The 26,889-nt window shown below is 39.3% G+C and overlaps 2 protein-coding genes and 1 long non-coding RNA gene across 5 annotated transcripts; all 3 read left to right on the forward strand.

Moving 5' to 3' along the window:
* The first annotated feature begins 4,569 nt into the window (after positions 1 to 4,569).
* Positions 4,570 to 7,104, forward strand: LOC147538619 (C2H2-like zinc finger protein). Of its 3 annotated transcripts, none has more exons than XR_015225852.1 (4): positions 4,570 to 5,490; positions 5,586 to 5,689; positions 6,046 to 6,881; positions 7,051 to 7,104. XR_015225852.1 is itself a non-coding variant. In XM_086642658.1 (4 exons), exons 1-4 carry the CDS (start codon positions 4,997 to 4,999, stop codon positions 6,687 to 6,689), a joined length of 1,128 nt encoding a protein of 375 aa, XP_086498784.1. In that variant the 5' UTR covers positions 4,640 to 4,996; the 3' UTR covers positions 6,690 to 6,881. The 3 variants fall into 3 exon arrangements, 2 of the variants coding, with proteins under 2 accessions (XP_086498783.1, XP_086498784.1); XM_086642658.1 differs by lacking the exon at positions 7,051 to 7,104 and having other exon boundaries at positions 4,640 to 5,177; positions 5,292 to 5,490; XM_086642657.1 differs by lacking the exon at positions 7,051 to 7,104 and having other exon boundaries at positions 6,046 to 6,921.
* Positions 7,105 to 16,172: 9,068 nt separating this feature from the next.
* LOC147538620 (uncharacterized) lies at positions 16,173 to 24,022 on the forward strand. Its single transcript, XM_086641470.1, has 2 exons — positions 16,173 to 16,762; positions 21,208 to 24,022. The coding sequence occupies exon 2, from the start codon at positions 21,548 to 21,550 to the stop codon at positions 22,817 to 22,819; it is 1,272 nt and encodes a 423-aa protein (XP_086497596.1). The 5' UTR covers positions 16,173 to 16,762; positions 21,208 to 21,547; the 3' UTR covers positions 22,820 to 24,022.
* LOC147538621 (uncharacterized) lies at positions 17,864 to 26,303 on the forward strand. The gene is made up of 2 exons (XR_015225499.1): positions 17,864 to 18,691; positions 23,131 to 26,303. It is a non-coding gene; the product is annotated as an uncharacterized LOC147538621 (long non-coding RNA).
* Positions 26,304 to 26,889: the final 586 nt, after the last annotated feature.

Raw genomic sequence — 26,889 nt, forward strand, 5'->3', positions numbered from 1 at the left:
GGATAACCAAGGAAAATACCGGGAAAAGCTCTTGGATCAAGGTTAGACTTAGTGGATGTGAATTTAGATAGCATAAACATCCAAAAACACGAAGATGGGACAAATTTGGTGGAGAACCAAGTAACTTTTCATGTGGAGACAAGCCATCTAAAATCAGAGTAGGAAATTTATTGATAAGATAAACGGCGGTGAGGAGACATTCTCCCCAAAAAGAGAGAGGAAGGTGTGCTCGAAGACGAAGAGAACATGCCACTTCAAGAATGTGATGATGTTTCCACTCAACAACACCATTTTGTTGAGGAGTGTGGGTACAACTTCTTTGATGAAGGATCCCATTATCAGAAAAAAGAGTAGTGAATTTGGAGTTGAGAAACTTTGTACCATTGTCAGAACGAAAAATCTTAATGGTAGTCTGAAATTGTGTTTTAACATAGTTAAAAATTTTGAAAATGAAAGAGAATTCACGAGATTTGGTTGACATTAGAAAAATCCATGTACACCGACTAAAATTGTCAACCAAAGTGAGAAAATAACGACTTTCAAAAGTAGAGAGGACTGGAAAATGACCTCATAAGTCCGCGTGAACTAATTTAAAAGGTTGAGAATTAGTTGAAGTACTAATCGGGAAAAGGTAAACGAGAAGCTTTAGAAATCGGACAAATAGTGCACGGAACTTTATTAATATTATTAATAAAAGAAAAATCTATACAAGGTAAACGATGTATGGGCCAAAATCCATCATCAAGAGCGCCACTAGGAATCCACGGTTAATGGGGGAGACATGAGGGCCAAGCCTGAACCGAATGAAAAATGGGCCTGACCCATTTGCCTTCGGGCATCTAAAACAATACAAAGAGGTCAGCCTTGGAGTCCTTATTAAAGAAGTCAGCTCTGGACAAAGAGGTTGGTCGTTATTTCCCAAGCGGACCTCCTTTCCACATTCTCGTTGAGGCGTTACTGTTATTCACGATGATAGTTGGCCAAGGATGTCGTCAATATACCCGTTGGATGGGAGTTACGATATTCGTATTCATAGTAATAGCTCCATGGTTACCACATTCAAGGCAACAGTTCACCACCAGGTGACAGTTGACCAAAAAGGCAGTTGACCACGAAACTCTATGTAAGGATCAGCTGGTAAACGACTAAGGGCATCGAAGTACGGAGAACAACACCCGACATCTAATTCACCTGCAATCAACTAACCACTCACTTTCTCTCTCACATTGATCATCCAAACTTCTAGCAGACGAATATCGACTGCTGCTATCACCATCTCCAAACGACTACTTGATCAAGCAGCTGACGAGTGATCTTTCTCTCTCCAGACGACCACTTGATTAAGGAAGACAACTGATCTTTCTCTCTCCTGACGACCACCTGATCAAGGAAGCCGACTGATCTTTTATCTCTCCACACGACTAAGGGGTGCAAGCTCTTTATTTCACTTGACCAGAGAATTAGGCAAGCATACACCCGGCTGTATCACCTTCTCTCCCAACGATCGTCTTGCTCAGACAACATATCTAACTCGATAGCTCGAACTCTTGTTTACAATTCCTCTTTACTATTTGTCAAGTTTACTAACTTGATCGTCGGAGCCCCCTTAGGCCGGCATCATCTCGGTGTCCCCTGAGATCTTACGGTCACGTGTGTTCTGTCTCTTTTGTCACAAGTTAAGCCCAAAGACGTCGTCGGTGCCCGCAAAATTATTAAACAGGTGAAGGTCCGATTTCTGGTCAACGACCCGGTTCTATTGACTTCTTGACCCGCAATTCCTTACCCTCACAAACGACTAGCTAAATACTTATGGGTAACCTAGACGCCAATACCATATACTAAAATAAGAAAAATTATCAAACGGTAAAGAAGACGCCAAATACGAGGTTCCGTGAGTAGAAAATATAAGCAATCGTATTGATCACAAAGTGCAATCGTCCTTGTCGTTGCTTGGTCCTGAAAATCACAAGACATAGAATCAAAATTAACATTACAAGAAAGAGACTTTGTAATTTGAGAAATTGAAATCAAATTGAAGTGAAAGAATGGATATGAAGAACCGCCTTTAAAGTAAAATTTGATTTGAAAGTAACAGAACCAATGTGGTGAACCCGGGAACGTGAACCATCAGGTAAACGAACATTGATGTTTGGTGGAGCAGGAGTTTAAGAAGTAAACAAGGAAAGAAAAGAACAAATATTCCTTGCGGCTCCCGAATCAACAATCCATGGTTTAGAGTATAGAGACATACCTGTCAAGTTGATGAAGGGAGAGGTAGGACCGGTTGAGGGGGGTGCATGTAGGATGTTGGTCGCGGTTTTAGAGAAGAGTGACGAAGTGACGATATTGTTCAACCGACATTGAAGTGCCTGCAGGCACCTCCGAGTCTTGTTGGACAGTTGCAACCGAAGTTGACCTAGCTTTGCGGTCATGGTCCGGGTAACCATGAAGTTGATAACAAGAGGCCTTAACGTGACCATGAAGACCACAATAATCACGTAAGGAGCGTGGATGTTTCGGTCGTGAGTTATCACCTTGGTCTGGTCGGTTTGGACGATCCGACCAGAAGTGGGAAGATTGGTCCGACTGACCAATGGCAAGAATGGCCGAATCCGAGACCATGGGAGTGTCAAACATGATATTTTGCTGGACTTCTTCTTGCTTGACAAGACTATGTATCTTAAGAAAAGACGGGAACGGATCCATGATTAAGTTTTGACTACAAACTACCGAAAACGGTCATGTAGTCCTTGCAAAAACTCCATTGTTCTTTCTTGATTCACACGGTCAAAAATTGACTTGCCATGATTGAAAATACATGGTTCCGTTCCCACTAATGATTGTAATTCATCTTGAAGCAATTTCAAAGTTGTAAAATAAGTAGAGACATCAGCCGACTCTTGCTTCAAGGAAGAAATTGCTCGTCTAAGTTGGAATAACTTAGTAGAGACATCAGACATCAGACACCATATATCGACAGCATTATCATCATAAAGAATATAAGAGCGAATACTAGGATCGATTGAATTAATAATCTAACTTGCAACCAAATCGTCGCAACATAGCCAAGAGTGAATATCATTGGGAGAACTAGGTTTTGGGAAAGAAACATCAACAAAACCAAGTTTATCTTTGGCTCGAAGAGCCTTCTTCATACCTCGAGACCAAGGGGCATAATTATCCCTGGAAAGAAGTGGTGTGATGAGAATTGTGGTGGGTGAGTCAGAGTGATGAACACTAAAAGGTGTATTAAGTTGAGTAGTAGTAGTAGCAGCAGAGTTAACGTCTTCGGTAAAAGACATCGTTTCTCAAAAAAATAACTTGGTTCTTATACCATGTGAAGTTATTGAACTTGAATGTTCTAATCAACGAAGAGCAAAATGAGAACGAGAAAGAGAAGCTAAGCGAGAAGAGAGATTAAGATATAATCAACTTTGCTTATTGATATTGGTTTACAATGTGGGTATATATAGAAATACGTGAGTCCTAAATATAATACAATTAAAAACCCTAATACAAATAATTAGAAGGAGTTGGAATACAATAATTAGAAGGAGGTGGAGACCGGCATGAAAGGCGGGGGAGCCCGGTCGGTGGGCTTCCTCATGGTCGGTGCATGGCCTTAGACGTGTGCATGGTCGGACCCTAACGGGTCGGGTCCAATACCTCTAATATTAAGATTGTATTTCCCAAACTAACTTATCTCCAAAGGTTGAGATTATATCTCTCAAACTATTTTAGTGGCTAATATTATACCTCCCAAACAACTTGTTTTCAAAAATTGAGATTTTAACTCTCAAACTTATCTTTAATTTATTAGATTACACCTCTCAAATTTATCTATTGTTGCTAAGGTTATACCTCGCAAACTTATCTCTAACAGTTGAGACAGAACTGTCTGTGACAATACTGAACACAGTTTATATCCTCGTTCTTTACGATAAAACAATTTACTCTAAGAAAAAAAATTAAAAATAAAATACTAATATTTTCAAACATAATATAATTTATAGGATGCATCATCATCATTAGATCAAAATGTGATCATTATATAGATATCATTGTATATTAATATACCACCAATTATTTGTATAGATGAACTGATGTAACAATAACTATAAATAATTGATAAATAACTTAAAGAACATAAGAACGGCCAAAAAAGAAAAAAGTACCGATTACACATATAGAGGTAATATTTTCATATATAGCTTACATTTTTTTTTCTTGTTGCAAACATATGTAGCTTAGGTGATTTAAGTATAGATCTAACTTCGGTTCGACAAAATTTACTATGTCAACATAATTATATATAGTTACAGTTTTTCACAAAAGAGATGGTTCCACCTACGTACCAAGATTACATATCTATATAGCGGATGGAGATACAAAGTTTATATAAAATCAAAATACTACGTACCCCTTGGGATTTGCTAGGAAATTTGGTTCATGACTCGTAGGATTCAAAGAGCTTATAGGAATTATTAATGACATGATTCTTTCATTTAAACAACCCCTATTGTTTTTGGTTTAGTACTAAATCTCCCATCATATGTTGTGGGAGGGACTGTTATTGTTCTGGTTGTACCTAGCTATTAGTAGTTATAACCTATCTCACACCATGTTGTTTTCTCTCTCCAAAGTGGGATAAATAAATAAGCAATGACCCACACCCACCCGCCTCTTTGGTCCTCTCTCTATCTCTCTCCCATCTCTTCTCTCTTCCCCATTTAATGGATTATATCTCCCTCTTTCTATGTTCAAACTTCAAACTCTCATCTCTCTCTCTCTCTCTCTCTCTCTCTCTCTCTCTCTTCTCTGAGAAAAATCAGAACAGAGAAGGACCCATATTAATTAAGTTATATTAATGACATACAGAGAGATAAATCAACCTCCTTCAACATGACTTCAAACCCATCATCTTCTTCTTCTTCTTCTCTGTTTTCATCTTTCTCTCTCTAGCTAGTTTACATTGTAATTGTTCTTCCAATTTACAATGGCTTTCTCTACCTTCTTACCCACATCTAATCATCACCAAAAAAGTAGTACTACTACCCCAAAGAGAAAGAGAATTAAAAAACCAAAACAACCATCATCTTGGGATCAAATCAAGAGTCTTCTAACCTGTAAACAAATCGAAAGCACACAAGTTCATGATCCATCATCAAAAAATGTTGGTGGGTATTCTAAATTGAGTTCTTCATGTAGTTCAATTTGTAGTTTCAGAGATGTTGTTCATGGTAATACTAGAGTTGTTCATAGAGCTGATAATTCCCCTGAAAATAGTTCAGTTGGTCAAGAAACTGGTCTTCTGAGTCGGAAATCAGTGGTGGGTTCATCAAATCGGTCATCTACTGGTTCTTTGAGATCCGTCGGTGTTGGTGGAGCTGGTTGTGGTGGGTCGTCGACATATTCATCTTCTTCAAGAGGAATTCAACTCAGAAAACTCTCTGGGTGTTATGAATGTCGCACCATTGTTGATCCAAGCAGGTACTTTTACTTCAAATTAGGTTTCTTTTTTCATCTGGGTAGTTAAAATTTATCTAAAGATTGAAGATTAAAAAATCAAAATTAAAAATTTTCAGGTACCCAATTAATCCGAGAACAACAATATCTTCTTGTTCTCAGTGTGGGGAAATTTTCCCCAAGATTGAAAGCTTAGAACATCATCAAGCTATTCGACATGCAGGTAAAAAACTTCTCTCTTTCTCTCTCTCTAACCTAAAATACCTTATTAATTTGCAACTGTCGGTATAATCATCTCCTCTGTTTCTGAATAGAGGGCTTCAGAAACTCAGTAATTTACTTCATTTGGTCAAAATTAATTATTAGACCAACTGACTTACTCGGGTCGAAGTCAATGGTCAATCATCACTCCACCTCTTTTATTAAGCTGGCAGTCTAGTTAAAATGACCAAATTACCCTCAATAAAATATAAAAGATCGACATTGTAGTGACCAAATTACCCTCAATAACGTATATAGTATAGTGTTTCTTTGTGAGGGTTTTTTGGTAATTAACATTTTCCGGTGGTGGTGGTGCAGTTTCGGAGCTGGGAGCTGAAGATTCCGGCAGGAATATAGTGGAGATAATATTCAAATCAAGTTGGCTTAAAAAAGATAACCCAATCTGTAAGATCGAACGGATATTAAAAGTCCACAATACTCAACGAACGATCCAACGGTTTGAAGATTGTCGTGATGCAGTTAAAATACGTGCCAACAGTAACACAAGAAAAAACCCTAGATGCGCAGCTGACGGTAACGAACTATTAAGGTTCCATTGTTCAAGCTTAAACTGCGCACTAGGCGCACGCGGGTCATCGAGCTTGTGCGGGTCAATACCGGGTTGTGGAGTTTGTACTATAATACGGCACGGGTTTCCGGGTAAGACGCACGATTATAAGGGAGTGCGTACTACCGCTACTAGTGGTAGGGCCCACGATTCATTAAATATTAGTTCGCTGGATGGACAGTGCAGGAGAGCTATGCTGGTGTGTCGAGTAATTGCTGGGAGGGTAAAGCGAACAACTGATGATGTGGCGTCAGAGGAGGAAAGCTTCCTGCACGGGAATTATGACTCACTTGCTGGATACGAAGGGATCTATGCCAATCTCGAGGAACTTACTGTTTTCAATCCTAGGGCTATACTTCCTTGTTTTGTTGTGATTTATAAATCTCTAGATTAATTCTAACATATCCAAGAATACAATTTGGTATTGCAGTTGAATGTAAAATGTTGTTACGAGTTTGTCCCACTTTTATTGCAAGTCCTTTTTTTAGTTGTGGAATAGTGAAAAGATATATGTGGAAAAAAAATTTGAATTGATTTTTTTTTGAAATCAAGGGAACAAATTTCATTAATAAGTGATTAAATAACAGTGATTACATGGATGAATTCTTTTTTCTCTCATCTGAAAACTTCATGTGACTTACATACCTTTAAATGCAAAGTGCCTCATGAAGGGAAAGAAATTGGACTAGACACTGACACAAAGGATCTTAAAGATCCGATAATAGAGACCCTAATGGTCTGACAAAAGGATCAAGATGTAAAGCAATCGACTAATATAAATGATCAGGATTAACACAAAATTTTAGCGACTAATCTAGTTTTCTTAAATTTTGCTACTTGTATATTTTAGTGCATGTTCCCTTGTATAATTGTTGCGGATTATTTTGAACATCTTTTAACTAATCTGAAAATGTGAATTTTTTTTTGTTGACCGTAGAAAATGTGAAGTTAATCTCTAAAACCATGATATTAGAGCATCTCCAATGCGAAACTCAAAAAAAATCTCTATTCATCTTATGTGTCAAGTTCCATTTGAGATTCTCACTCGGTGGCGTTAATAGAGATCCTCAATTTTTTTTGTCTCCGATGCAAAACTCTTAACTTATCTTATTTACTTGGTATAGTTATTTTTGTAAATAAATAATTAGTTAATTTAGAAAATATAGAAGACTCGATTTCTATCGGTTGAAAATCAAATATTAATGAGTTGGACAATTAGAGAGGAGGACACTCTCTTGAGATATCTCTATTCCACTCTCGACACGTCATCTTAGAGATTCAAATAGAGTGTTGCATTGGAGAAGATTTTTAAGAAAAAACTCTAAAAATCATAAATGACACTGGGAGTTTCTTAAATTGAGTGTTGTATTGGAGATGCTCTCACGATATAGAATTTGGAATCAATAGAAATAATAGTATAGAATTTGGAATCAATAGAAATAATAGTATTTCAACAAAAAAAAATAGAAATAATAGTATATTTATTGCTATTGTTAGATCAAGAGAACAGTTGTGGTGGTAGACTTACAATAATGAAGGTGGGGAGGGGAGGGGAGTAGGATATTTTGATGGTCCCACTGTGCTTAGTTTTTATAGAGAGAAAAATCAAGTTGGAGATTTTTGTCCCTTAAGAGACATTCTATATGCTTTGTTGGTTTTTGTTCTTATCATTCAATGTCTCATTTAAGGCTTAGCACACTAAAGAATACAAATCGAAGTTATATTATGTAATTTCTTATTTCTGTCATTTTGATTTCTATATCTTTTATTGTATATTGATTTCAAGTTTCATGTATTTTTATTTCAACCAAAAAAAAATCAACTATAACAAACTAGAATTTTCTAATCCAATTCAAGAAACAAATCTCTCCAAAAAGAGCCAAATTTCAAAGACCAACAAAAACTGATAATTCTTCATCAAAAAAAAAAAAAAACAAAAACTGATAATTGCTATATATTATAATTGGTTTAAACGGGAAGTAATCTACTATAGATAAATACAAAAGGACGCGACTTTGAGAAATAAAGAAAATTATCTGGGAATAAAGATTTTAGTCAATAAATATTGACTCAGGAGCATTGCCCCCTAATCTTCATCTTCTCTCTCTCTCTCCCACTGTCTCGCACTCTGTCTCTTTTTTTCTCTTATTCTTGCCATCTTCTTCTCTTATTCCCTCTCTCTACATTCCTCATTATCCATCTCTTACTAACTCTCTTTATTATTTTCAAAAGATATGTTTCTCGCTATCTCACTGTTTCTCAATCGATCTCTCATTGTTTCTCTCCTTTTCTGACACAGACACCGCTACGACAAAGGGAAGTGTTCCCTTCGTCGGAACCTGACATCGAGGTTAAACCCTCCTCGAAGATTTCGTGTCCACGAAACATTTCGTGTTTGTGTCCATGGTCATTTCGTGGCTACAAAACATTTCGTGTTTGTGTCCATGGTCATTTCGTGGCTACAAAACATTTCGTGGCCATTACCATTTTGTGGCCACAAAATGTTCCGTAGCCACATAATGTTTAGTGGTAACCAACTCTGTGATTTCCATGGAGAGATCTATACAGACCAAGAGAGAGAAAGGGAGAGAAAAACTGCGAGAAAGAGAGATAAAGACTGCAAGTGAGATGTAGATAGTGAGAGAGAGATATGTCTACAACGAGAGACATAATGAGAGTGATCTACAATAAAAGAGAGAGAGAGAGAGGGAGAGAGAGAGAGATCTAGAGTGAGAACGACGGAGAGATAGTCAGTGAGAGTGAGAGAGAGGGAGAGAGAGAGAGAGAAGGAACGAAAGCAACAAGAGAGAGGGAGATGGTAATAGTGAGTTAGAGAGGAGAAGAGATAAAAGAGAAGAGGTGACAATGGTGGTGGCCAGAATGGTGGTGGTGGGAAGTTGTGGTGATGAAAGTGATAAAGATGATGAAGATTAGGGGTCAATGTTTGATCAAGTGAGATTTTGGACTAAAATAAAATATTCCGCCGAGAATAAACAAAAAGCACATGGATTCCCTAAACAATTGCTTCCTCAAAGTCGCGGCCATACAAAAAAGCAATTGAATTTTAAAATAACAGATCTATTTTGTTGTACTCCATATTTTTCTGATAAAACTTGAATACGTAAAACATACTGTTGTTTTTGTTTGTTCAATAATATTTCATTTTCATGTGTCCACCACCCTTTGGTGTAACGGTTGGACACCCCTCTTAAGCCCATGAGGTTGTGTGATCGAGTATGGGTGGAAGCAGTTGCCATCAAGATTTATCCTATGTAATTTAGGCTATAAATTAATAATTTGTCAGGCTGTAGGCTTCTTTCATTCTTGGTTTAAATTAGGCGGTTATCGTGCTTATTACATCTCCATGATGCATCAATGCCTTGTAAAACGACTAACGTAGATCGTAGTCGAATTCTCAAAAACAAAAAAAAAAGTTTCTTCAACAAATAAAAAAATCTCATTGGCTTAGGAGTAGCACGATACTACATCTCCTACAATTTGTAAATATATATAATATACAAAATTATCTTGTCATATATTCGACAATAGTCTAAGACTCCAAGTAAAATAGTTATCAAATGTAATAGTGATGTTAACTTTTCATATGCCACTTGCTATAAGTAGTGCAACATTATTGATGGCACATGCTATCCCTAGAAAAGGATATTTTGTGAGTGTAAGACGAAAGGAACTTGGTTCATTATATTAGACAACTCCAATTGCGAAAATGAAATATCGGTCTCTCTCTCTCTCTCTCTCGGAAATGTCCTCTCTCCCAGTCTGTCCATTATAATTGCCCACAAACACATGCCCATACCACATAAATATTTGGTGGCTTCGGGCTTCTCCTTCTTTAAGGTCTTTGGAATCTGAAAAAACCTATTTAAATGTCCATACCTTCATGCAAAAACTGAAGCTTAGTTTTTTATATACTATTACCTTAAGTATGATTACTTGATTAGTTTGATAGCTTAATAAAATATTACTAGTAGTTAGTACTGTCATTCAATTAGAAACTTCATCTTCCCCATCTAAATATTAATTAAGCTAATCTTCTTTCGGATTTAAATACTAAGGCCGGAGAATCATAATTATTTTATAACACGCTCTAAACATCTCTCTCGATTGATTATTAGTCGCATTTAATCCATCGAGAGATCTTAGCATGTGTGAAACTTTTAGAAAGAAGTAATAAAACACGTAGGATGTTCCCCGAAATATGTGTGATACCCAAATCCCAATTTAACCATTATTACATTCTATAGGTATATATGGTTGGGTAAAGAAGAATGATGATACAAACAACTCTTAATCATCATTAGGATTTTGACTAGTTGAAGAAATCAAATCTTAATAAGGAGTATTTAGTTATCCCGCCCCCTAAAAGAAATCATTCTAATATCAAAACATTTTATAGAAAAATATGCACAATTTCCTCTTTACCCTTTTCAATAGAGACAAAATTTGATTGGTGTGGATGTAACTTTTGGGAGTATGAAAATATTTAATCATACTTATTTCGGCTATGTAAACAATTGTCATTATTAGCTATTTCCGTTATTAGTTGCGCAAGATGATAAATCGGGAGAGGTCGGTAAGATCATTTAAGGAGCTCCAATCCTGTCTGGTTTCAAACACAATCAGGTCTGCCCTGATATTCGAAGAAGAGCTAGGGGTCCACGTAATTGGCAAGGTCAATACCTTACATCATGAACATGGGAAAGCAGAAGCGCGCCGCACGCTTACCGACTCAATCCCAAATCTTCTTATTAATCTCAGTCGGTTAAGATCTTAAGTGTTTAATTAACTTGGATTTCAAGAGTCTCAAAGGAGAAAATATCTCCTCGAAAATCTATCGACTCGACATGATATTTAGCAAGGATACTTGAACAAAGGAACTTCTAAATATCTAAGCTACGAGATAAATTCAAAAGGAAACTCTAACTACAAAATAATAATTTCAATACAACACGGTCGATCTCAACGGCCTCAATCTCACCGTCTATAATAGCCGGTCCAAAACAGCCTATAAAAGGGCACCACATCACCTTCAAGAAGGTACGTTCCCCAAGGGTCAATCAATACTCAATAGTTTAACTGCAAAGGGCATCTGACTGTCTTGAGCGTTGTAGAGGTTTCCGAACATTTTGCAGGTTTCGAGGAGCATGAGCGGAAGTCAAAGGAGCAGTATAATCCATTCATACAGAATATCAACTATTCAGATGCGACTCAGCATCAACTCTCTATTTCCTGATTGATAACTGGGGCTGGCATTTTTCAACATTAGCAATTAGCGCTAGAAGGAGGGCTGACTCCAACATATCATCAATTCGGTAACCCGAATCCTTTCTAAGTTCTTTTCATAATCACTTTTACTATTTTTCTACTCTAGTAATGTCTTCGTAAAAGATACTCTTAATGAGTACGAGGCTGGTGTTGGGAATTACACGTATCTAATACATAACCTAATCATGTTAATAGTGTTGGTAGAGGAATCTCAATCATCTTATGATTAACACTAGGTTGTCCAGGATCTATACATAAACATATCAATGAACTAGAATGAAGAAGAATACCTGGATTCGCTTTCCTACGAACTAAATTCCGATCAGTATTCGGAAGATAAAGAGCTTCAAGTGGAGCTCCTCTACTTGAGACACCGAATTGTATAACTCGAACTCCCTTCATTTGAGTCAGCTAAGACCTTCTTGAAGGTTGAGATGAAGAACTGCTTCTTCCAGACTTGATAGAAATAATGAGAATTTTTTCTCAACTTCTTCTCTCTAAGATGTACTAGAGAGATGATTTTCTTCTAAGAAAATTACACACTTCTTCTGAACTCATAATGGGGCTTTATATAGCCATTACCTTAATAGAGTCCTACTCAAATAAGGAATACTAAAAGTCCCTTCAGAAAAGATAAGCACAAGTTAGTGTTTAAACTAACCGGGACTCTTTAATATGGGGAAAACCCTAATTAGGGGTTCCCCATTGTATGGCCGGCCAGAGCAGCCCTTAATGGGCTTGCTCTGTCCGGCCCACCCCTTTAATTAGATCGGCCAGGGATCTCCCCTTAAGGGAATGCTTGGTTTCCCCCTAAAAGTGAGTTTTTACCTTTTCAGACTTCTCTTTCGAGCCTGATTCTTTCTATCTTTTAGACTGGATCATATCCATCTATTTACAAGTTCCCATCAGTTTATTCACACTGTTGAAGTTACCAATTCTTATGTGTAACCCGTTGTAGGATCCAGTCTAGGTTAGCCGCGGATAACCGAAGTGATCCGACAATCGTAAGCGGCTTCTAGCTAAGCATTACGACTCCTAATAGAATATAATTGATTGATCTTCTAATAAAGTCATCATTATCCTATGAGCCAAATCATACGCATTGCCATCTTGGTCGAAGGACATTTCTTCAGAAGGATATACCTTCAGACTCTAAGGACATATATCCTTCAGTCCCCCATTTGTACTTAGAACAAGTGCAATGCTCGATTTTCATGTCTTTTATATCTCATCTGATACGTCATACTTATCAGACTTTCTTGATCTGGAGGACAAAGTGCCAAATCAAATGATTAACTTTTAATCCATTTGAGCACGACCATGCATTTCCAGTTCTCACTCCTCAAGTGGCCTATAGATACTTTATTCTAACTCTCGTTAAGAAGATATATTTCATTCTTGTACTCCCACTCAATTTCATGTCTATCCTGTCTTACCCGATCTCCGTTTTTATAACCTCCGTTTATGGCGCGGCGTTTGACGGGACCAAGGCTTGACATTCCTTACATAAAACGAGCAAGTACTCATGTTTTGAGGAATCTCTTTGATTTGCTAAATGAGAGTTATGACATTCATATATTTAGCAAGGATACTTGAACAAAGGAATCTTTTAGGAATGACATCAAATACTTATGTATTTCTAGATGTGCGGGTAAACATCGTGAAGGAGTTGAAGGAGATGTCCTTCGACCAAGATGGCAACGCGAGCAATATGTCGGATAGGAAAATTGATGAAGAAGATCATCATGCCCGATTGATTTAGGGGTCGTAGTGTTTAGCTAGAAACCAACTACGATCGTCGAATTACGAAGTAATTCGCGGTTAACTTCGATCGGATCCTACATCGGGTTACACATAAGAATTGGTATTTAATCGGATGATATGACTAGTGGGAGTGTGATATAACATTTTTGGAATGTCCCATAAACATATCTCACAGGCCTAAATAGAATTTGGGCAAAAGATAGCAAAAAGGCCCGAAATAAGGGTTTTGGCCCTAGGCCGGTTCGGGTACTTCCGGGACTCGGATTGGGATGAATTTTGGAGGGTGAGTTATTGACATACCCAGTAGTATGCACGCGAAATTTCGTGGTGTTTGGAGACCTCCTCCGTAGGGAATTGAGAAAATATCATTAATTGCTATTTTCGACTATTTCCCTAAATCTTATTCTAAATGGTGTTTTAGGAAACCTTTGAGGAGGTGTAATCTCATTAGGGTTCTATATAAACACTCTTAGGGCAGAGAATAAGGTGTGAAATTTCTCTCTAAGATTTCCTACTCTACCACATCAAGTAGAGAGGAGAAAGTGAGCTAATTCCCAAGCTATTTTCTAGTCAAGCAAAAAGAAGGTCTTCTTATTATCAAACCACCATTGGAGTGCTAGCGAGATTTCAAGGAGGGAGATTAAATACACCGTTCGGTGTCCCAAGTAGAGGAGCTACGTTTGAAGCTCTTGGTCTTCTTTAATCTATTCAACTAGCTCGAGGGAAATAGCGATTAAGGTAATCTACTAACTTCCTATTAATTAATTACTAGTTTTGCATGATTGATGTGACACGAAAATGTCACATTTGGAGAGCCTAACTTAGACTAATTAGTCCTTATCGAGTGTTGTCAATGATATTTTATGTGTTTTTCTTGTTAGGTATCATTTTTGGAGATAAACATGTAAACCGGAATAAAAGGAACGAATTGTCACTATCATTTCATGTGCCGAAAACGAGAGAAAAAGATTTAAACCAAATCATATGACAAGTGGAGTCAATGACGAGTCCGACGGTGAAAACGGAATTCAATTCGGAGTTCGGACGGGGAAGATATGAAAGAAAGAAGCCAAAGTCTTCTCTTGAAGGCACTCTCCTTTGTTTCTAGTTGGGAATCAAAGTCAAACCCAAAGAAAAACCAAAAGCCCACAAAGAAAAGGATTAGAGATTTTAGAGGCACCTTTTTAGGGTCCAAGGTGAAATGGTCTAAAGACTTAGTCAAACTTTGACTAAGTCTAGGGTTCGACTCAAGTTAGAGAAAAGGGGTCAAAATCTACTATTCATCATCTTCAAGCTTGGGAAGAAAAGAGAGAGAGAAAAGGAGGCTAGGGTTGGGTGTTCTTGGTGGAAGTTCTTGAGTTTGAAAGAGAGGAAAAGAAAGAGAGAAGGAAGGAGGAGGGCCGGCCAGCACACTAGGCCGGCCTAGCTTGGCCGGCCGAGCAGCAGCCCGAGCTGCAATACGAGCAGCAACTCGGGACTGCTGCAATACGGGATGGCATATGGTAGCTCGGGACGCGACCACGGTAGCATCAGCAGAAGCGACCAGCAGCTGCTCCGGCGCGACAGCAACTCGGGTGGAAGCTTCCCATGCCCGGATCTTCACGGAGCTGCTGCTCGCTTCACGGGAAGCTACCAAGATGCGGCTGCAGAAGCTTCCAAGCACGGGACGGCTCGGGACAGTGGTTTCTTGGCTCGGGCAGGAGCTATTTTGGCCGGATCCATGTTCTCTTGGCCGGATTTTGAAGATTTTTGGTCGGATTATTTCTAGGGTTCCGGCCACTTTCTTGGCCGAAATTCATAGGGCTTTTACTCCCCATGTCATTGCATTGCTTCCCTTGTTGTTTGATTTTGGTTTGAGCTAGAAATTTCTAGAGAGAGAAAGCTAGGGTTAGCTTTAATGGAGGTTGTGTTCTAAATGGAGAAGATGATGGTGGTCGCTATGGGGAACCCAGAATTTGCTAACGGGAGATCGGCTGAACCTTAAAGACTCATATTTTCCGACGATCTTAGCCTCGAACCACATCGAAAAAGGGGGATTCTCTCATCATTTCCTTTCAATTTCTTATTCAATCGCCATGTTAGCTAACTTTAGCGTGTCGATTATATGAGATGAAATGTGATGAATTCGTGATTATGTTTAATATGATTTGATGTTTCGATTATGAATTGATGTTCATTTAATTCGATTATCGTTTTGATCGTATTTTCATGTGTCTTGTCAAGCACTTCGCATAGTTAATAGACGAAACGAAGTATTCGATATCGATCGTAGTCTAAGTCATATTTTCATGTGTCTTGTCATGCACTTCACATAGTTAGGCGACTAGACAACACTTTCGTTGACTCGGGATTACTCGATTATGATGTTTGTTTGACTAAGTATGATCTCCGGATATACGTAGTGCTTATAGACATCACTTTAGGAGTCGAATATCGATTGTACCTCGACGCATCAAATCGCACTACACATAGTCGTAGGTTTATCATTATGGATTCCCGGACTTCGACACCTCTCTCACTTATTTATCTCCCGACTCTTGTTGCCTCCCGACTCTTGTTTCTCCGACTCTTCTCTCGAATCTCTCTCGCCCGTTTACTTTTATTGTTTAGTTTAGTTTATTTTACTTGTTTGCATTATTCTCTTATCACCTTATTCGATCAAACCCCCATTTATCTCTGTTTCCTTTCCTTTTTAGTCTAAGTTAGCTTGAAATATCTAGACCGAGGGACAAGACCCTTCGATATCCAAACTACCTTCCTATCCTTGGATCGACACCTCTTGGACTTCGACACCTCTCTCACTTATTTATCTCCCGACTCTTGTTGCCTCCCGACTCTTGTTTCTCCGACTCTTCTCTCGAATCTCTCTCGCCCGTTTACTTTTATTGTTTAGTTTAGTTTATTTTACTTGTTTGCATTATTCTCTTATCACCTTATTCGATCAAACCCCCATTTATCTCTGTTTCCTTTCCTTTTTAGTCTAAGTTAGCTTGAAATATCTAGACCGAGGGACAAGACCCTTCGATATCCAAACTACCTTCCTATCCTTGGATCGATCCCGGCTTTGCCGGGCTTTGCCGGATTACTACTTGATACCTCCGCTTGGGTGTGCAACCTTTTCGGGTGCATCAAGTTTTTTGACGCCGCTGCCGGGGATAGGTTTAGTAGTTTGGATAGCGTTAGTTGTTTTGTTCATTAGTTTAGTGTTATTTGCTTCTTAGACGTCTTTATTTTATTTTGTACTTTCTTAATTTCTTTTTCTTTTAGGTATCATTACAAGAAAAGAGCCAAAAGTGACATAAAGGCGAAGGACGAGGAAGGAATCAAGAAGCTAAAGAGGAAAAACGAACGAAACGAGAGGAGCTCTTGATAGTATCGCATTCTATCTCATCCTTTTTACTTGTGTGTGATTGTTTAGTTCTTTAAGTGTTAGCTCCCATTTTGTGATTGTGTGTTAGTATCCTTGAACATTGTGAGAGCATGGCAAGTTGGTCATTTGATGAGAATGACCTTATGCGAACCCTTTCCAACACTAGTCGACCATCTACAAGTCATCAGGACTACTCAAATTTATATAGGAATGTTACGACTAGTGATAGGAATAGGCAAGTTGAGTCTGACCGACCTAGGATGACCATGGGTGAATATCGATGGATGTATGGAGTCGGTCAGACTCGTCATGAACATGGTTTTAGGGATTATGAGCATGAGGGTAATCAACCCCGCAAGAGTCTTCGAGACTATCGACAAGAATTTGGGATGACCACACCTTCATGTATGAATTTGTCATTTGATGAGGACCGTAGTTCTATTAGTATTGATCGACCACGTCGAAGTCTTCGTGACTATCGACAAGTATATATAAACGGTTCACTTAGTGATGACAATTGCCGACTCTCGATGGTTCCACTCAAAGAGTCGAGTCTAGGTATCTACATGAAGGTAGTGAAGAAAGGACCATGGAGACTATTAGCCCGGTTTGTGCTATTTGTGCGAGCTTAGACCATTTGACCGAGTATTGTCCCATGATCCGTGTTCCACGAGAGTCTTCGTCTAGTTATACTCATGTGCCTTATTACGAGGAGATGTCTGAAGACACTCTCCAAGCAATTTTAGAGTACCAAACTAGATTTAATCGAGATATAACGGAGATCACGGAACGGATTCTCAAAATTGTTGATAGACTTGAGTCAGAGCCTATCGTCGACGAGGAAGGGGTTTGCGCATCCCAAACTCAAGAGGAGACTATGAATGATGGTGAGGGTAATACACCTAACTCTAGTCTTAAGTTAAATGTCGAACAAGCTCCGGATAGACCTTTAGAGTATGAACTGACCGATGACCCTTATTGCTCACTCTCCCGACCTTCGTCATCTTACCATGATAGGACTACAGTAGACCTTGATGTTCAGGATGAGGGCTTTATGAGCAAGTTTGGGGATGAAACTATTATGAACTTTCTAATTTTTGACACTTGTGAGGAGGCAGTCTTAGATGCCATATTAGGAAGGAATGGTGTTGTAACCAACTTTGAGGCTCCAGATGCCTTTAAGGACGTTGACGACATAGAAGTTAGCGAGATAATGGATAATCTGTTGGATTATTTACCTAAGGAAACCACGGACCTTGACTTGGTCCCCGAGCATATTGCCTTACCCTTAGAGTTTAATTCGACCTTCCACATGATCTTAGACTCGATTGTTGACCCCTTCAGGGACACTTCGGACGTCTTCCCTAGCATGTCTAGGAACTTAGTGGATGTTTTATCCACTAAGCTTGAGTTTGACTTCTTGCCTTCGACTGACCTCCTCTCACTTCACTTGTATGTCGACCCTTTTGACGACTTCTTAGTCGTCGCCCCTAGCATTCATGCTTACTTAGTGGACCGTGCATCCACTAAGTTTGGGCATGGCTTCTTTTCGCTTTTCGTCTCACTTGCACGTTATAGCTTGTATATATTTGTGAGACGATTACCATGTGTATATAGTTTTCTTTGGGGTGATCCCCAAATCTTCCGTTTGTTACTTTATGATCGTTAGCCGATTAAGATGGGCCTTGATGTTTGTGGGTAACATCTCTGGAAACCCTCTGCGAGACATAACTCGTGCTCTTGTGTGAAAACAAGAGAATCAAAGGCTAATTGCATAGCTCAATGCAATCGTGTATACCCGCGTTAGTGGTAGACTTTATATGGTCATGTCTTTTATGTGCTTCATTCTCATTATGTTTTGGATATTATAGGAGCATTTCTTATATGTTTTACTTCTAAGGCGTGGTTTGTTCCAAGTTTGGGAATGGCGTGAGCTAGACATCAACTTGGAACCTCGTTATACATGAGTCTTGGTAGTATCATCTTTTATCTCCTTCAGTTATGGTAATATCTTTCCACTCTTCTCTTTAAATTGATGTGCCTCTTTATCTTTTGGTTAGTTTATGCTTAGAACATTGAGGACAATGTTAGTTTTAAGTTTGGGGATGCGTGATATGACCATAACCAATGCATGACCATGGGTTTCAAAGACAAAAGGGTTCAAATTAGTCAAAATTTGAAAATTTTGAGTAGATTTGCATGTGATTATAGTGATAGTTTTAAGAATGTTGATGCATATGTGTCGAGTTGATGAGTTTTGTGATTGCTAATGGTCTTTGCATGAAAGTCGAGTCTTTGAGTGTTTGTGTTATACTATGGGAGTAACATCTTAGTGAAGAAGAAACATATCTAAGAGACCTAGAGTAGTCATTAGTGGAGACTTAACCCAGGTGAGAGCTCAAAGCCTAAATTGCCCTTCGAGTGTACTCTTCCGCGCTAACTCCGAGTAGAATGAAGAGCTACTCAACCTCGTAACTATTAAAAGAGCTCATTTGATCTCGTGTGCTCAACTTTCTTAGCCACTAGGAGTCACATTAGGATAGCGAATTAAGCTTGCCCTTGTAGTCCATGAAACCCGATAAGAATGACAACTAGAGGGAAGCGGATACTGCATCACCATCCATCATCTTATATCCCGAGAATGAAGACATGAGAAGAAAGAATGAAGAATGTCAAGAGCAAGTATGAAATGAAAAGATGATTGCAAGAATAGAGTTATGTGTGTTGTATTTTGTTTTGGTTGATTGTATTTGTGTTACGAAAAAGAAAAAAGAAAAGAAAAAAAAAGAATGAAAAAAAAAGAAAAAGAAAAGAAAGAAAAAAAGAAAGAATGAAATAAAGTTGTTTATGTTATGTTAGAGCATGTTAGCTCTTTTGTGTGAGTATGTGATTGTACATATGTGTGTTTGTTCATCAATAAGTATTCGAAGCAAGAAACGTATGTGGAAATGCTTAAGAGGTTCTATCATGAGGAGTTCGACATTCTCGGGAATCTACCATCATCATCCATTTCTAGTATCCGTTAACCTTTAGAAGACATTCTTAGAGGGTAGAATGGGTGAGAAGGGCGAGTGAGCTTCCCCACTCTATTTAGTGGCTAATTCCTTTTCGAAGATCATTCGTTCCAAAATGTTGTCCTCACCCCTTTTTATGTGTTGAGTCCATGTTAGTGATCATACTCACACATACGAGCCACCCATTCTTGAGCGATTTCATATTTGGAGTGTATGCCCGTGAGGCCGGCCGAAGTCGAGGCGAAATGTACTAAACTAGGAATCAAGGCGTTGTGGCTTCGGAACATAGATGTTGCTCATTATGGTATGACACTTGCATTTTAGGATAAGATCATTAGTGAAGGGGCCCTTAGCTTTTACAAAAACTTTTTTACTTGATTCATTATGTGTTGACATGCTTAAACCCTTTACTATATGAATCATGCTTATCTATGATTTCGATGTTGGACCCTTGTGTATTTGAAACCACGATGTTTGTGGGTGTCATCTATGGAAACCCTCACGAGACGAGACTCGTCCTCTAGGGGCAACCTAGGGGTTTAAAGGCTTGTTGCATACGCTAAATGCAATCGGGATGCCTCCGAAAGTGAGTTAGGCTTTTATTTTATTTTATTTGCTCGAGGACTAGCAAAGTTTAAGTTTGGGGATCTTGATGTGACACGAAAATGTCACATTTGGAGAGCCTAACTTAGACTAATTAGTCCTTATCGAGTGTTATCAATAATATTTTATGTGTTTTTCTTGTTAGGTATCATTTTTGGAGATAAACATGTAAACCGGAATAAAAGGAACGAATTGTCACTATCATTTCATGTGCCGAAAACGAGAGAAAAAGATTTCATGCAAATCATATGACAAGTGGAGTCAATGACGAGTCCGACGGTGAAAACGGAATTCAATTCGGAGTTCGGACGGGGAAGATATGAAAGAAAGAAGCCAAAGTCTTCTCTTGAAGGCACTCTCCTTTGTTTCTAGTTGGGAATCAAAGTCAAACCCAAAGAAAAACCAAAAGCCCACAAAGAAAAGGATTAGAGATTTTAGAGGCACCTTTTTAGGGTCCAAGGTGAAATGGTCTAAAGACTTAGTCAAACTTTGACTAAGTCTAGGGTTTGACTCAAGTTAGAGAAAAGGGGTCAAAATCTACTATTCATCATCTTCAAGCTTGGGAAGAAAAGAGAAAGAGAAAGAGAAAAAGAGGCTAGGGTTGGGTGTTCTTGGTGGAAGTTCTTGAGTTTGAAAGAGAGGGAAAGAAAGAGAGAAGGAAGGAGGAGGGCCGGCCAAGCATAGGCCGGCCAACACACTAGGCCGACCTAGCTTGGCCGGCCGAGCAGCAGCCCGAGCTGCAATACGAGCAGCGGCTCGGGACTGCTGCAATACGGGACGGCATAGGGTAGCTCGGGACGCACGAACGAAACGAGAGGAGCACTCGATAGTATCACATTCTATCTCTTCCTTTTCACTTGTTTGTGATTGTTTAGTTATATAAGTGTTAGCTCCCATTCTGTGATTGTGTGTTTGTATCCTTGAACATTGCGAGATCATGGCAAGTTGGTCATTTGATGAGAATGACCTTATGCGAACCCTTTCCAACACTAGTCGACCATCTACAAGTGATCAGGACTACTCAAATTCATATAGGAATGTGACGACTAGTGATAGGAATAGGCAAGTTGAGTCTGACCGACCTAAGATGACCATGGGTGAATATCGACGGATGTATGGAGTCGGTCAGACTCGTCATGAACATGGTTTTAGGAATTATGAGCATGAGGGTAATCAACACCGTAAGAGTCTTCAAACTATCGACAAGAATTTGGGATGACCACACCTTCATGTAGGAATTTGTCATTTGATGAGGACCGTAGTTCTATTAGTATTGATCGACCACGTCGAAGTCTTCGTGACTATCGACAAACATATATGAACGGTTCACTTAGGAATGACAATTTCCGACTCGATGATTTTACTCAAAGAGTCGAGTCTAGGTGTCTACATGAAGGTAGTGAAGAAAGGACCATGGAGACCATTAGCCCAGTTTGTGCTATTTGTGCGAGCTTAGACCATTTGACCGAGTATTGTCCCATGAACCGTGTTCAACGAGAGTCTTCGTCTAGTTATACTCATATGCCTTATTACGAGGAGATGTCTGAAGATACTCTCCAAGCAATTTTAGAGTATCAAACTAGATTCAATCGAGATATAAAAGAGATCACGGAACGGCTTCTCAAAATTGTCGATAGACTTGAGTCAGAGCCTATCATCGACGAGGAAGGGGTTTGCGCACCCCAAACTCAAGAAGAGACTATGAATGATGGTGAGGGTAATACACCTAACTCTAGTCTTAAGTTAAATGTCGAAGAAGCTCTTGATAGACCCTTAGAGCCTGAACTGACTGATGAACCTCATTGCCCAATCCCTCGACCATTGTCATCTCACCAGGATCCGACTACATTAGATTTTAATGTTCAGGATGATAGCTTTATGAGCAAGATTGGGGATCACACATTATTGAACTTTCCAACTTTTACCACTTGTGATTATTTGGATGGGTTATGTAGAATGGAAGGTGTTATGCCGAACTTTGAGGCTCCCGATGCCTTTAAGGACGTCGATGACATAGTAGTTAGAGACATAATGGATAGTTTATCGGACCATTTACCTAAGGAAATTACGGACCTTGACTTGGTCCCCGAGCCTATTGCCTTACCCTTAGAGTCTAGTTTGACCTTCCACATGATCTCAGACTCGGTCGTTGACCCCTTTTGGGACACTTCGGACGTCTTCCCTAGCATGTCTAGGGACTTAGTGGATGTTTTATCCACTAAGCTTGAGTTTGACTTCTTGCCTTCGACTGACCTCCCCCCACTTCACTTATATGTCGACCCTTTTGACGACTTCTTAGTCGTCGCCCCTAGCATTCATGCTAACTTAGTGGACCGTGCATCCACTAAGTTTGGGGATGGCCTCTTTTCGGTTTTCGTCTCACTTGCACGTTATAACTTGTATATATTTGTGAGACGATTACCATGTGTATATAACTTTCTTTGGGTTGATCCCCAAATCTTCCGGCTTTTACTACATGATCGTTAGCCGACTAGGTGGTCTTGATGTTTGTGGGTATCATCTCTGGAAACCCTCCGCGAGACATAACTCGTGCTCTTGTGTGACAACAAGAGAATCAAAGGCTAATTGCATAGCTCAATGCAATCGTGTATACCCGCGTTAGTGGTAGAGTTCTATATGGTCATGTTTTTTTTTATGTGCTTCACTCTCATGATATTTGGTGATATTTTAGGAGCATCTCTTATATGTTCTACTTCTAAGGCGTGGTTTGTTCTAAGTTTGGGGATGGCGCGAGCTTAACATCAACTTGGAACCTATTTATACATGAGCCTTGGTAGTATCATCTTTATCTCCTTCGATTATGGTAATATCTCTCCACTCTTCTCTTTAAATTGATGTGCCTCTTTATCTTTTGGTGAGTGTATGCTTAGAACATTGAGGACAATGTTAGTTTTAAGTTTGGGGATGCGGGATATGACCATAATCAATGCATGACCATGAATTTCAAAGACAAAAGGGTTCAAATTAGCCAAAATTTGAAAAAAAATTTGAACATTTTGAGTAGATTTGCATGTGATTATGGTGATAGTTTTAAGAATGTTGATGCATATGAGTTGAGTTGATGAGTTTTGTGATTGCTAATGGTCTTTGCATGAAAGTCGAATCTTTTAGTGTTTGTGTTGTGCCATGTGAGTAGCATCTTAGTGAAGAAGAAACATCTCTAAGAGACCTAGAGTAGTCATTAGTGGAGACTTAACCCATGTGAGAGCTCAGAGCCTAAAATGTCCTTCGAGTGTACTCTTCCGCGCTAACTCCGAGTAGAATGAAGAGCTACTCAACCTCGTAACTTATAAAAGAGCTCATTTGATCTCGTGTGCTCAACTTCCTTAGCCACTAGGAGTGACATTAGGATAGCGATCTAACCTTGTCCTTGTAGTCTATGAAACTCAATAAGAGTGTCAACTAGAGGAAGGCGGATACTCCACCACCATCTATCATCCTATATCCCGAGAATGAAGACATGAGAAGAAACAAAGAAGAATGTCAAAAGCAAGTATGAAAAGGAAGTTGATTGCAAGAATAGAGTATTGTGTGAGTTGTAATTATTTTGTTTTGTGTGATTTTGTGTTATGAGAAAAAGAAAAAAAAAAGGAATGAAGAAAAAGAATAAAGAAAAAAAAAAAGTGAAAAAAAGAAATTGAAAAAAAAAGAAGGAAAAGAGAAAGAAAGAATGAAGGAAATAAAGTTGTTCATGTATATGTTTGAGCATGTGTTAGCTCTTATGTGTTGTGATGTGAGTGTATATATGTGTTGGTGTTTGTTTTCATGAATAAGTATTCGAAGCAAGAAACAAATGTGAAGATGCTTAAGAGGTTCTATCATGAAGAGTTCGACATTCTCGGGAATCCTCCATCGTCATCCATCTTTAGTATCCGCTAACCTTTGGAAGGCATTCTTAGAGGGTAGAATGGGTGAGAAGGGCGAGTGAGCTTCCCCGCTCTATTTAGTGGCTAATTCCTTTTCGAAGATCATTCGTTCCAAAATATTGTCCTCACCCCTTTTTATGTGTTGAGTCCATGTTAGTGATCACACTCACACATACGAGCGAACCATTCTTGAGTGATTTCATATTTGGAGTGTATGTCCGTGAGGCCGAAGTCGAGGCGAAATGTACTAACTTAGGAATCAAGGTTTTGTGATTTCGGAACATAGATGTTGCTCATTATGGTATGACACTAGCACTTTAGGGTATCATTAGTGAAGGGGCCTTTAGCTTTTACAAGAGCTTATTTACTTGATTCATTATGCATTAACATGCTTAAACCCTTTACTATATGAACCATGTTTATCTATGATTTGGATTTTGGACCCTTGTGTATTTGAAACCATGATGTTTGTGGGTGTCATCTATGGAAACCCTCACGAGACAAAAACTCGTCCTCTAGGGGTAACCTAGAGGTTTAAAGGCTTGTTGCATACGCTAAATGCAACCGGGATGCCTCCGAAAGTGAGTTAGGCTTTTATTTTGTTTTATTTGCTCGAGGACTAGCAAAGTTTAAGTTTGGGGATCTTGATGTGACACGAAAATGTCACATTTGAGGCGCCTAACTTAGACTAATTAGTCCTTTTCGAGTGTTATGAATAATATTTTATGTGTTTTTCTTGTTTAGGTACCATATTTGGAGCTAAACATGGAATTCGGAATAAAGGGGGGCGAATTATCACTATCATTTCATGTGCCCAAAGTGAGAGAAAAAGACTTCAAGCAAACCATATGAGAAGAGGAGTCAAAGACGAGCCAAACGGTGAAAACGGAAGTCAATTCCGAGTTCGGACGGGGAAGTTGTGAAAGAAAGAAGTCGAGGTTCGGTCTTAAAGCAAGGATTCTATGAAGGCACCCTCCTTTGGTTATAACTCCAGAAGGCACCCTCTTGACTTCAAAGTGAAGATTAAAACCCAAGCCCAAAGAAGATGAAAGAAGGAAGAGATTTTGGAGGCACCCAATGGACTCAAGTTTGAGTCAAAGTCAAGGTTGACTAAGTCTAGGGTTTGAGTCAAATACACTATTCATCTTCTTCCTTCTTCATTCAATCAATCAACAAGTTTTGGGAGGAAGAGAGAGAAAGTTAGGGTTTTCTTGGTTCTTCATCACCAAAAGCAAGGGTTGAAGGAGGGTTCGGTAGAGAAAGAGAGAGCAAGAGAAGGAGGGGTGCCGGCCAAGTTGGCCGGCACCATGGCCGGCACGGGACAGCAGCTCGGGACAGCACACAACAGCAGCCCGAGCTGCATCCTAGAAGGTAGAGCACCGGAGCAGCTCTCGGCACGGGCAGAGACGTGCACAGCAGCAGCTCCGGCACGGCAGGGGCGTACACAACAGCAGCAGCGACAGCAGCTCAGCAGCTCGGGCTGCAAGCTTCTCCGAGCTCGGGACGCCTTCACGGGATGCGACTGCGGCTCGGACGTGCATGGGACGCGCGCACGGGGCACGGGACAGCTTGGAATAAAAGGACATGGCCGGATTTTGATGATTTTTGGCCGGAAACCTAGCTTTCTTGATCGGATTTTTCATGGTTTTCCGGCAACTTTCTTGAGCCGAAACCTTAGGGCTTTTACTCCCCATGTCTTGATCTATCTTCCCATGAAGTTTGATTTGATTTTGGGTAAGAAATCTTTAGAGAGAGAAAGCTTGATGAAGCTTTAATGGAGTTTGGGTGAAAAATGGAGAAGATGATGGTGGTCACTATGGGGAAATCTGATTTTTGCTCGGGGACACCCAAAGTGCACTATTAAAGGGAAATCCAGAAAATCGCTACGGGGAGATCGACTACACTTAGAGACTCATTTTCTCGACGAACCTAGCCTCGAGCCACATCGAAAAAGGGGGATTTCTCATCATCTTCTTTTCATTTATTACTTATTCACCATGTTAGCTAAATCAAGTGTGTCGATTATATGAGATGAAATGTGATGAATTTGTGATTATGTTTAATATGATTTGATGTTTTGATTATGAATTGATGTTCATTTGATTCGATTATCGTTTTGATCGTATTTTCATGTGTCTTGTCAAGCACTTCACATAGTTAATAGACGAAACGAGGTATTCGATATCGATAGTAGTCTAAGTCATCATTTCATGTGTCTTGTCATGCACTTCACATAGTTAGGCGACTAGGCGACACTTTCGTTGACTCGGGATTAACCGAATTAGGCGTTTGTTTGACTAAGTATGATCTCCGGATATACGTAGTACTTAGAAACATCTACTTTAGGAGTCGAACATCGATTGTACTTCGACACATTAAATCGGACTACACATAGTCGTAGGTTTATCATTATGGATTTCCGGACTTCGACACCTCTCTCACTTATTTGTTGCCCGAATCGAATCTTACCGTCTCCCGACTCTTGTTCCTCCGACTCTTCTCTCGAATCTCTCTCGCCCGTTTACTTTATTGCTTAGTCTAGTTTCATTAGTTATCTTGTTTTGTTACTCTCACAATCTAAAACCCACATTTATCTTTGTTTCCTTTTCTTTTTGGTCTAAGTTGGCATTTGATATCTAGACCGGGGGATAAGACCCTTCGACATCCAAA

This window comes from Eschscholzia californica, unplaced genomic scaffold (assembly GCF_041429995.1).
Source record: "Eschscholzia californica isolate CP2 unplaced genomic scaffold, dmEscCali1.0.p SCAF_5, whole genome shotgun sequence".
In the NCBI taxonomy this organism is placed as follows: Eukaryota; Viridiplantae; Streptophyta; class Magnoliopsida; order Ranunculales; family Papaveraceae; genus Eschscholzia; species Eschscholzia californica.

Coding starts and splice junctions, on each gene's coding strand:
- LOC147538619 (XM_086642657.1), top strand. CDS start 4,997: ATGGCTTTCTCTACCTTCTTACCCACATCTAATCATCACCAAAAAAGT. Junction 5,491..5,585: donor ACCATTGTTGATCCAAGCAG/GTACTTTTACTT, acceptor AAAAATTTTCAG/GTACCCAATTAATCCGAGAA. Junction 5,690..6,045: donor TCAAGCTATTCGACATGCAG/GTAAAAAACTTC, acceptor GTGGTGGTGCAG/TTTCGGAGCTGGGAGCTGAA.
- LOC147538620 (XM_086641470.1), top strand. CDS start 21,548: ATGACCACACCTTCATGTAGGAATTTGTCATTTGATGAGGACCGTAGT.